This window comes from Anser brachyrhynchus (genome assembly GCF_964034855.1).
Source record: "Anser brachyrhynchus genome assembly, chromosome: 1".
Lineage (NCBI taxonomy): Eukaryota > Metazoa > Chordata > Aves > Anseriformes > Anatidae > Anser > Anser brachyrhynchus.
This window is the reverse complement of record NC_137694.1, coordinates 45,692,551-45,704,587: the sequence shown is the minus strand read 5'-3', so window position 1 is coordinate 45,704,587 and position 12,037 is coordinate 45,692,551. Positions and strand designations below refer to the sequence as shown.

At 37.1% G+C, this 12,037-nt stretch overlaps 1 protein-coding gene across 3 annotated transcripts in view; it reads left to right on the top strand.

The window, feature by feature from the left end:
* Window positions 1–12,037, top strand: part of ANO4 (anoctamin 4) — a 224,567-nt gene that overhangs the window by 115,990 nt on the left and 96,540 nt on the right. For all 3 annotated transcript variants that reach the window (XM_080595542.1, XM_080595543.1, XM_080595544.1), the window contains 2 exons: window positions 2,969–3,105; window positions 9,173–9,331. In XM_080595542.1, the coding sequence (XP_080451668.1) occupies window positions 2,969–3,105; window positions 9,173–9,331 (296 nt within the window). The remainder of the gene's footprint in view (window positions 1–2,968; window positions 3,106–9,172; window positions 9,332–12,037) is intronic.

The following is a 12,037-nucleotide window of genomic DNA, read 5'->3' as shown; positions in this document are numbered from 1 at the left end:
AAGAGAGTCATAGACACCTTTAGTTCTGATAAGGTAGTTCAGCACATCTCTATCATAGAATCATAGAATCATTATGGTTGGAAAAGATCTCCAAGATCATCTGGGCCAACCATCCCCCTAACACTCTCCACTATCCTGTTTACTGAAGCTACCAACCTGCATGCCAATTATCTGTGTACTTTTGATATAAGCAGTTTTCTACTACAGGCTGTCTGGACAGATCCCGGTAGCTAATTTCACTAGCCAGCTGGGATTCACTGCTTCCACAACTTCTACTCTCTGCTGAGATGGGCTGGTTTTTAAAATGACCTTGAAATAAGATTTTGCGTTCCTCACAAGACCTCATATTAATCCAGTAATTCTCTGCTTGAAACCCCCAAACATATTCACTCTCTTACACACCAACTTGTGTATCTCAAACACCCACTTAAAAACATCTGTTTTGCAAGCCAAAGCATTACTGGCACTTCAGGAAGCAGCAAATTTAGTATCTCAAATGTCTCATCAGTTATACCAGGGCAGTCTTCACAGCAGGAAGAGCATATAGTTCAAATTCCCTGGAGGACAGCGTACAGGCAAAACTTCTTTCATTTCTACATCTTTCATTGCCTCTGTCTGCAACAGATATAGGTCTCTCATAATCTTCAGAGAGTTTCACTGTTTAATTATTTTTGTGGGTTCTTTTTCTTACAATTCTTTTCAGACTGTGCTGAGGTGTTGATCATATACAGGTTAATGCATCTCTTTTTTTGGAGGCGCTCTTCTGGGTTTCAGTTCACTGAAGTTTCAAATTAATTCAAAATTTCTTCTATTCCAGTAGTTCTTTATGTTGAGCATTGAGATGAATTCTTCTCATATGAACATGTGTGCAAAAGCTGGTCATCATCTACATCCAGATTATTATTTTACAGGGTGAAATGTTCAAATCCAAAATTGTTAAACTTGAGTAGTATGTTATCCTAAAAACAGTTAAACGGGCACAGAATTTCTTATTGTTATGATGCCTAGATGGAAAAAAAATGCTGTTAAAAGTATTAAAAATTCTAACTTCCAAATTATACTGCTCAGGTTGGTTCATTAGCCTAGTATATAGGGTGGATTAATTTGGATATGAATACTTTTCTGTTGCTGCTGAAAATATTAGTGGCCTCACAAGCTAATGCACTGCAATCTAAAATGCAGGGTATGTTCTTGACACTGTCTTCATTATGTGCATAAAAATGAAGAAGAATTCTTGAATTTTTAAATAGAGTTTTCTTTTCTATCTACCTAAAGCTGTAATAACAGACTTTAGATACTGTACAAGGCTGGTGGAAAAAGGGAGCAATGTTTGTGATTGACAGGAAAAGAATAGTATATATAAATTGCAGCATATGTTCATATCCAGGACATCCAGGACAAATATTATGAAGAAAACTTTCTCTGGCTTGTGATAGTGAAGAGCAGGTTACCTGCAGATACTGTGGAGTCTGTAGCACTGGAGATTCTTTTAAAAAGATTTCTTAAACTAGGCTGTAACCCCATGAAGAAGGGAAGGGTGAAAAGGAGGCCACAAAGTGCTCATGATGTCTGGGTAACAGTTAATGGCCTTTAATTTCTGGCAGCTCTTCAGTCTCTCCGCAGTGAAGGAATGGGAATTTACACCTGCAGCCACTAGATAGAAATGGAGCTAAATTGCCATCAGCAATTAGGAGATTTTTGGCTGTTCCCTGTTAATATAAATTCACATCAACAGGAATTACAACTGCCTGTCACCTACTTAGGGGAGCTGCAGAAAAGCAAAAGGACCAGGAGGATATTGCACAACAGAAAGAGTCCAAAAGTCAGTCAGGTTTGTAAAACAATGAGGAATAGTGGGCTAGACAAATTTCTGCCAGGAATCATGATTATTGGATACTGCCTTAGTCAGGGAAAGAGGCTCAGCAGCTGACCTTGCAGGTTCCCTCCAACAGTTGTGACTATACTGTCATAATTCTGAATTTTGCCTATGAAACATGAGGCTGGAGAGGTGAAGTCTGCACAGCTAAGTCTTGGTCCTCAGCAGAGACATCTTTCTTCTCCCCACACGCATCTTTTCAGCATCCTTTCACCCCAGATCTGCAGCCTCCGGGGTGCAGCAGTGGACCATTCTGACTGCAGCCTGTTTGCCCCGTGTCTCCCATCCAACAGCTACTCAGTCTTTGAAGCCATGACCCTATGTAGTACTACAGATGTGCACAGCCACTCTGCCCACAGCTTCACATCACCTCCTTACTCAGCAGAGCAGGGAATGTCACCCTAAAGCTAAATCTGCTCTGATCTTGAGTATAGTGCCAGCACCTAACACATTCCTAGCCTTCCATTGTTTGTTTGTTTGTTTTTGTTTTTGTTCGGGGGGTTGTTTGTTTTGTTTGTTTGTTTGCTTGTTTTATTTGGCTGGTTGGTTTTAATTAAAATAGTGTCCTAGAGACTTAAGCTATTGTTTCACGCATGTCTGAGGGTTGTGCAGTAGGTAGATCTGAATGTGCTAGCATTACATGTACCAAAAGATACCAGATTGTACAAAGGCAATCATCTCCTCAGGCTCATTTATTCAGTGTCTTTCAAGTAGTAGTACTTATCTGAGGTCTTCTGCCACAGATCTGTACAAGTTCTAACTGGATACTTTTTGTAGTAGGTTAAAAACATCTTCCTTATAGAAATAAATTTTCAGAGGCCATAATAATCCAGAAAGCAATCATTTAGCTACTTATCCCAAGAGAGAAGCCAAGCAAATAGCTACTGTATGTTTTACTGTGACAGATGATTACTTATTTGACATCAGAGAGGTACTATGGTATCCTAAATCTCCATCAATGTGCATCAGGAGATTTTAAGCTTAACATAGATACTTAGAGCAGAACTAAAAAGTGGGGTTGTTGATGTGTTACACTCAGTGTCTTCATTTGGCTCAAATGTGATTCGAACATGTTTTTATTTTTGTTTTTAGTAGCTAAGGATGTCAACATTTTTTTTGATGAGTTAGAAGGTGTGAACAGCCCTTCCAAAGATGATGACTCCCTGCTTCACCATGGTAACTTGACCAGTACTTCTGATGATGCCAGCAGGTTGGAAGTAGTGGGAGAGGTAAGAACACAGAAAATTATTAATATGATGGTCATTATAAAAAGGGAATAAATGTAGTTTCATTTAAAATCTCATTCTCTGCAAGACATCTTTTATCTGACCTTTGGTAGGGGGATTGTTTTTCCAGTCTAAGATTATAAACTTTGTTTATAATTTTAATATTACAATCTTAATTTGAGACAAAATATCTCAAGCTCAAAATAGATTTTACTGGCTTCATGCATACCCACTGAAATGTCTATACAGACCTTTGTTGTCTACTTGTTTTCTGAACCAGCGAAGTCTAATGTTTTACTGCTTCTGAAAACACTGGAAAATATTTGCCTATATTAATCCCTTAGGCGAAAGGAAGGAAGAGAAATTATCATAAATCTCTTGTGAGAGGTACTTAGTGTCAAATACGTAGCACATTCCCATCCAATAAAGAACAGAAGAGATTTGATGGTGCATAATGGTGATGCAGAGAACATACTGGGCAGGTATGTTCATCGCATAGTCCCTTTTAAATAAAGTCTTAATGGAGGCAAAACATTATAGCCTAAATATGAAAATTTGGGCTGAAACTCTATTTTGTGTCCTTCATGCAGAAAAAAACATGGTACCCTTTAACTTTACGTTGACTGCCCTACAGCTCATGGACACTAGGTCTATCTCCTCAGGAAGTGAAAAGTCAAGGGACTCACCTCTGGCCCTGAGGCCTCCTTTCCCCTGCCTCAGGAGTGTGGCTGTATCCAGACTACTTACTTGGAGTGGTCTGTTGTTACCTCCAAGCTGTGCCTGAGGATTTTTTGGCAGAGCACTGACTGGCGCAGACCAGAACTGTCAGAAAACATAACTAACAATTAAGAAGCATGGAAGACCATAAGATATTGTTGTAGCCCCGGCCCTGACCCTCTTTTATTTACTGGTTTAGATACAATTTAGGAGATATAATGACAGACAGTGTCTTCTTCAGGAGCTAAAGTATTTTGTGGTGCAAGCTACTTTGTAAAACACTGCTTAGAAGAGTCAGAGATTTTCCTTGTGCTAGAATTTCAGCGTTCAGAGAGCTGTGCTCCTGGAATGTTTAGACAGATAATTAAAGCAACTAAATTCAGGCCATCCAGAGATATGTTTGACCTTGCTCACAATTTCATCTTCCCCTTCTCTCACTGCTCTTCCCCAGCTTCCCATGCAATTTACAAAGGGCCCTCTTCACCTGCTTGCATTATAATAGGGTAACCTGACATAATATTCCTGTGTAGCATTTTGTGATCATGTACCATATGGTGTCTAAGTAAAGGATGGAGTGAAAGGTATGTGGTCTTTGCATGTTGAGGAGGAAAGCTAAACAGAAGATGATCAAGAGGACAAGTGATGACAGAGAGCAATATATGCTGCTGTTAATTTAGCAATGCTGCTAAACCACTTTTCAACTGTTTGATGTATTATTTGTTATTTTTTAAAGGGAAAGTGAAAATGTCTGAGAAATTTCCTAGTTGAACGGATTTATTTTTTTGTGTACCCATAACCGTAGAAAAGAGTAATGTATATGTATAAGAGGAAAAATAAAAAGGGGGGGGGGGGGGGGGGCGGGGAGGAGAGAAAAAAAATACCAGAAAATTGAAAGTCTTAGTTGGAGCTGAGGGATGCTGTAGCCTATGAAAAATATTTCAAAGTCCATGTAGGCCCTTGATTAACTGCAGAATGAAATGATACTGTTTAGCTGTTGCTGTTTCAATCCATTAAAATGAATTTATATTACAAAAACTTTGGAGAAAAAAAATACAAAGGTTTCTTTTCAGTTTGTTTAGCTGACAAGATAAAATATTGTTCGCTTCAGTTGTTAATGCTTGACCAGAAGATCCCAGGAACAGTTTATGGATGGAGCTTTATCAACAGTTCCTTCACAGATACAGAGCCAGATAAGGATTTGGCTTGCCCTTTGGCCAAAGATACATCATTTCTTAGTTTTATGTTTCATTCAGACACAGCTGAATTAAAAATTACACGTTCCCATGTTAGCATTGATTAAAAAACATAAGGTATTAGGTATACATTTTAAAACCTAAATCCTAGGACGTATTGTCAAAATGCAGCAGAAAGAAGGTAAAAATTAAAGGTAAAAATGGTTTAGGAGCTGTACTCCAGGTATGCATGAATTCAGCTTTTTGTTCTATGGAGTATTAAATTACCCTTCCGTACTTAAGGAATGCAGAATAATGGAACTGGTATAAAATCTGTCTTCAAGTTAAATTAGTGTATATGCCCCATTCTTGAGATTCCAGCTAATTTAAGTAGTTTTGATATTTAAATTGTAGAAGTCACCCCTACAGTCTTCACTCTAAACTCAAAATTCTGATGATATTTGGGTGTAGTGTTATTAACATAGTGCAAAATAATGTTAGTTTTAACAATTTTTGTTATAAATTGGAAATTGCACTAGAGAATATGGCCAAAAAACTGTTATTCATATTGCAGATAAGAATTCTGATGTTCTTTATGGCACTTCTGATACCCAGTTTCAGCTCAGTTTTCTTGTGTCTATTTACCAGAATATATGCTAACTACATCAGTTTTCCATCAAATCCCTGTCTTCTTCAGTGATGAGGATGGCTATAGAAAAACACTATTTAAGCTTTCACAGAAAACTACAAATCTGTTACTTTTTAACTTTTAGGCACTTGATTTTGCAGCATAGATAATTTCATTATTTAAAAAGCTCCATGTAATTAAATATATTATGATGTCAAGAAGAATATACTGACCAGTGAAGATATATGAAAAAATACAGTTGCAGTATCCACAAAATTATAATCTAAATGGGTAGAATGACATTACAAAAAAAAGAAAACATGGGGAAAATATACTTCTATTTTGATTAGAACTGTGCTGTAAAAACTGAGTAGTTCTGGCTTCTTCTATTTCCGCATAAGTCACCACAAGTATTAACCACCTCTACCCATTGTGAAGTTGCATGCAGGGCACTGTAATTTCAAGTAGCCACAAACAACAGGAAAAGATGATCTCTTTAAAATTCAAGGATCTAATCTTAATTGAACACTCATATTGATAATGACTAAGTACCAAAATAACTAGCAATGAAGAAAAAATATAATCTGTCATTAAATTAGCGAACACTGGAGTCCATTCTGATTTATCTTTTAGAAGACCTGCAGATAAAACTTTGAATTTCCTTATTTTCTTAACTACACTTTTGTTTAAAAAGTTTCATTTTATGTCTCTATAGCTGTCAGGATTACAAATTCTCTGATTTGGGGTACTGAAATATTTGGAGTAAACCTTTAGTCTAAAGACCTCCAAGCATGTATGTGTGTATGAGTCATATGCCTATGAATATTAACAGCTGCCAGTTGAGGGTCTGAGGATATGGGAACTAGTGTGTTCCTGAAAAAGAGTTCTGAATCACACAACTTTGGATATGCGTACTGCATTAAACCTGCAGATAGCCAGAAATACTAAACTTATTGCTTAGGTGAAGTCTTCCGTGTTCTGCCACTATCTTTTGGCATACTTCAGGTGAAGGAATGGAGATTTGACATACATAAATAGATTACAAAAGTGGGACTATAAAAGCTGCAGTCAAACCCAGCTCTAGATTTTATTTATTTGTTTTTTTAATCAGTGCAGGAAAAGTGAATTTTGAAGTCATGACAGAGGTAAAGAAGAGGCAATGTCTGGAAAGGGTGAATTCCAAGATGGCAGAAAAGTCTCTAGAATAGTGGAAGCCAGGAATACTGTGGACACTGCAAAAGCCCTGCAACTGCTATTTCCTAATGCTGCAAAGCCAGCTTAAGTGTCTCCATATCATATAAGATCTCTGCATCCTCAGAGTATTTATAAGTACAAGTTCAGTCTATAAATCCTCTTTACAGGCTAGAACAGCTATAAGAGGGCAACAGCAAGGGTTTCTTCTCAGAGTCCACACCAGTCAAATAGAGTCAAATCACTCTGGATTTGGCATACTATATTCTTAAAATAAAAAGGACTTCCAAGTGCAGACAAGGGTGAGATGTAATCCACCTGATAATGGCCAGTGTGTCTCATGAACCAAATTAGAATTGACCAAAAGTAAGCCCTCAAGCCTATATGGTGTGGACAGCAGGCCCTCTGCCCAGATTATTTTACTCTACTCTATGAGCCCATTCCTATGGCACTGCTTTACTTGATAAAATACACATAGTGTCTGTGGGACTTACAGAACAGGAAGAATGGCTCAGTAGAAGGCTTAGCAATCAGAGCAGGACCACCAAGCTGCCCCCAACTCTAAATCTCCTGCCGTACCCTTTTGTTTAAATACCCTTTTGGGTTTTTCATGTCTCCCCAACATAGATAGCTTACAGAAAAGAAAAAAAATGACTGTGCTTCCTAAGCTGTTTTCATATTTAATGCTCTGTGAAAAATACTTCTGATATCCTGATAATAACATTTGTCAGCATGATATGCAGTATAGATATAAATGGTTTGTTACTGTTATTTCCGTAGGGCTTAAATCTTTTTTCTTGCCTTCATTTTCAGCCCAAAGAACTGTTCCCACTATATCAAGTCTGTATTAAGCTGTGTCAGGAGTCAGGCACTGTAATAAAAGAATCTTAGAAAAATTTGCCTTTCTGTCTTCAGTAAACAGGGTGTACCAAAGGGATGGGATATTTAGGATGCTTTCATTTGTGTTTGTTTGTTTGTTTTTAAAAGAAAATGCACACTGAGAATCAGGAAAGCAGTTTACACTGAACTCCTTGAATGGGAATATTCTTTTTTTTCATTTTTCAGTAAGAACACGACCTATTATTATTATGGTAAATATGTTCATGTTTTGTGATTTAAATCAGAAAGCAATTCTCCTAAGAGAAAGTATTTTGAAAATTTCCTACTTTTCCTACAAGTGAAAGGTGAATTTTATTTTTTTTTCAGAGATAAGATCCTACATTTTTGGGCATGGCTTTTTATGGCAGGAATGACTTAGCAAATTGTAGGAAAAGAAAGAGGAATTAGCCTAATCCTCCCTTCAGCTTGGAGTTCAACTCATCTTAAGATTCCTGGAGGCCCTGCCCATTATCCTCCTCTGAGGGAGAGCTGTTTGTTTCTGTGTATATCAAGTGCCATGTATTCCATTCACTGTGTAAATTTCTTATATGAAAAAGTCCGAATTCACAAACAGACACACAATTTCAACTTGTTTGAAAGCAAAAGCTTAACCCCTGAGTAAGATTTGTATTATGTGGAAGTAGTGTTAAATTGCGAGGAGAAGCTGTAGAGAATTTCATTTCATGAATTTCTAAAAAAGACCAGCAGTTTGCCTCTCAGATCTCAGGAGAGGGACCCGCCTGACCTCTTCTTAACAGTGAAATCATCTTGCTTCCTTCTCTCAGAGCAAACTTTTGAACAGACACATTCTTTGCTGGAAATAGCCAAGAAATAATATTTAATTTATGTACTGTTAGACCAAACACTGGGAATTATTTTCAAATAAATTCAGTGGGTTTTCTCAGCTTTTTCATAAACCAATAAAATTCTGTAGTTAGTTTGATGAGGTATGGTGAGGTAGGTACAAGACTCATCTCCTTTTCTGTGTCCTGTGAGGCAGAGGAACTACTGTTATCACAAAGCAACGAGAATCTCTGCGCCAGGTTTTAGTGTTTCTCAGCACAGTGAATGTTCAAGCCATTGTTTATTTTTCTCATGCGTATTCTACCATACTAAGTTCTTTCAAATTTAAATTTCAATTATGTGATTCTCTGCTTTGAAGAGAACTTCTCTGTAAGAAGTTATTACTCATTTTCTGGAAAGTGACAGGGGAGGAAGGTTGACTTGCATTCTCTGTTCTTTCCTATCCCTGTCTCAGCAAATATCTACCTAAGAAGACCTCCTGATTTTGAACTGGGGAAGTCTGTAGTCCTTTCAGACAACTTCAGACAACTGTATGCAAAACACCGAACGATTTTGAACGACTTGTTCTGATTCCTTATCTTTCCTTTTGAGTATTACTGAAAATTGTTGATGCAAATGGTGATACAGCAATTACCAAAGCTAATTAACTTTACTGAAATATTTAACTTTCTCTTTACAGGAAGTACCTGACAAAAACAAAGCCAATGGACTATATTTTAGAGATGGGAAATGTCGGATTGACTACATCCTGGTATATCGAAAATCCAATCCACAGACAGAAAAGAGGGAAGTATTTGAGAGAAATATCAGGGCAGAAGGACTTCAGATGGAAAAAGAGGTAAGAGAGTTTCCCTGAAAAAAAAATAAAAATCAACATTTAAAGCTGGGCAGTATATGGTTTGTATTTACTCTGAAACTCCTTTGTTCTGTTGTAGTAGTGGAAAAGTGCTTTTAAACATGCCTAAATATAGGCTACTTATTGCCAGAGCAGCAGGAAAGCATAGCTTGAAGGAAAATGAGACACATGGACTGAAGGCCAAAACAGGCCATTACAGTCATCTTTTTCAACCTGATGCACAAGTAGGCCATAGAATTTCATCCACCGAGTTGTGCTATAGAGAAAACAAGTGCTGGGTTTGGATGGCCTACATTCTGTGGAGTGCAATCTGCACTTCTTCACATCATTTTCCTTTTAGCCACCTTCCTGCTCCACTCCTTGCTGAGGTTCTTGGGATTTTTTCCAAAGACCCCTGCATTCCTTTTCCTGTCAGCTTAGGCACAGGAACTTAGGTGGTATTTTGGTAGCTTGAAAACAGACTAAAATCTCTCCTACTTTCATAATCCTAAACATCAAAATAATTGAACAGTACATATGAATCTTTTATGTCAATGCTATTTCTAGCACAATGACCTAAAAAAGTGAATCTTTTCTGGACAGGAGTATAAAATGAATGTAATCTGTCTAAAAGTGTATTGACAAGATAGGTAGCAGGAACAGGGCTCAAAGAGACTCTTTTTTGCTGATGTTCTTTCTTAAACTTTCTTGTGCATGTTTAAACAGGACCTAAGTCTCACTTCCATGTAGAACAGATATTCTGAATACTTAGCTTTACTAGTGCTTGACCATCTTACACTGATATTGATATGCATTGTTGTGCTGTCACTGATGCAAATGGTACGGGAATTTTCAGGTTACAGGCTTTGGTCAACTATGTAAGTGCTGTACATTTTCTCCCCTTCTGTCACTGAATACTTGGTATATGTATAGATATTCTGCCTGTGTGCTTGAAAGGCACACTCCTTCGCAGAATACCAGGGGAAGGAATGATGGAAGGGAAGCTGTTTCTCTCCAGTATAATGACAATGTTTCCTTTCTTCTTTTCCTTGTTTTTTTTTTTTTTTTTTTTTTTTTTAAGTGAATGAATGAACAGTTACTGGTAGATATAACTGTATAAATACATGTCACTGTTTACATCAGTTACCATACCATACAGTTACATTCCTTGAAATAACCTGGAAGTTAGCATCTTGGATGCTGCAGTAGTTGCTAGATGCTTTAAATGGCAGCCATCGTTCCCTTATTACTTTTGCTTCCTGTAAAAGTACCATTGTCTGTAAGAGTTGTAACCTGAGACCTAAGAACATGGGAGCATTTCTGTGGTTGTTCAGCTTCACATCCTAGAATTGTGCTCTACTTCCACCAGGAGAGACACTGAAAATGTCTCTGAAGTTTGGACAGAAAGTGAACATGGAATGAATTTTCCTAATTGATAAATCTGTCCAACAGTTTTTTTCATTCTTTTGCTACTTTGTGATTTTTGCAGATCTTGCCATTTACTACTGTGCTAAGCTCAGCAGTGAAAGTTATGAAATCATTTTATAATTTAAGTATTATGAAACTTATTGCAGCATTCTGTACAGAGAGCTTTTTCAACTTAATGATTTAAGTGCTTACTATAGACTTTTCCTGTGGCTTTCAAGCCCATTTACTTGGAGTTTGCTGCCTTGGCTGCATGAATGTTCTGCCTATTTGATTATTCATTTCAGTTTCTATTATGCTACTGACATGCAGTTTTATTTCTTATTAATCTCATTTGGCCTTGGTGTGACTTCTTGCCAGCATCAGTAATTGTACATTTCCTAAACTCAGAACGATCAAAATGAGGCTGTGCTACATGACTCAGGCTAGGATACCAATCTTTTTAAACGTATGACTCTGACCTAAAAATTAAAACCTAACATGTATATTTTATGACCATTTTAGTTTCCAAATTGAATTATAATCCTGAAGGAAATAAGTACATTCATTGTACACTCTCTTTCCCTTTCTGTAGAGTAAAAACGGTGCTGAATAACATTTAGATTTAAACTAAGTGGTGTGATTTGTTAATGCCTAGATTATTTCTCATGATTTCTACTTTTCTTTTTTGGTGAGATTACTGACATGAATTTCAGTTCTGGAATATTTTAACAGCAGGTCTGTTTTCTAATTGTTGTTCATATGAAACATATTGCTTCCACTGGGAAAAGTTTGCTTACAGATAAAATGAGAGAATTTTCTGTCTCTTTGGCCAGACAACTTATACAGAGGCAACAGGTTGTAATTGCTGGACTGAAAGAAAGAAACTTTTAATATTCCATGAATTTTGTGTGGTGCTGGGTTCATTCTCCTTTGGCTTCTGGCTGCCTATATATTGACATTCAAACACGCTAGTCCTATTTTTTTTTTTTTTAAAGTGAAATCAGTGGCAGAGAGGAAAACCTAAAGAGCAATTCACACAGCTGTTTTGTAACCACATTCCTCAGTAACAATGCCGTGACTCACTGAGAAGCATAACACAGCAAAATACCTAGGAAATGTTGGGTGAAGGGAGTGAAATATTTACTTACCTGTATGAAATGAAAAAGTAAATCTGAAATGAATTCATGACTGTTGAGATAACTTGAGGCAAAATAATAGGAACATGTAGCTAAGAAAGACCTGAACAGGTATATGTTTCTGATGGTAGAAAATGGTGATAACTTTTTGGAGGTATTGCCCAAT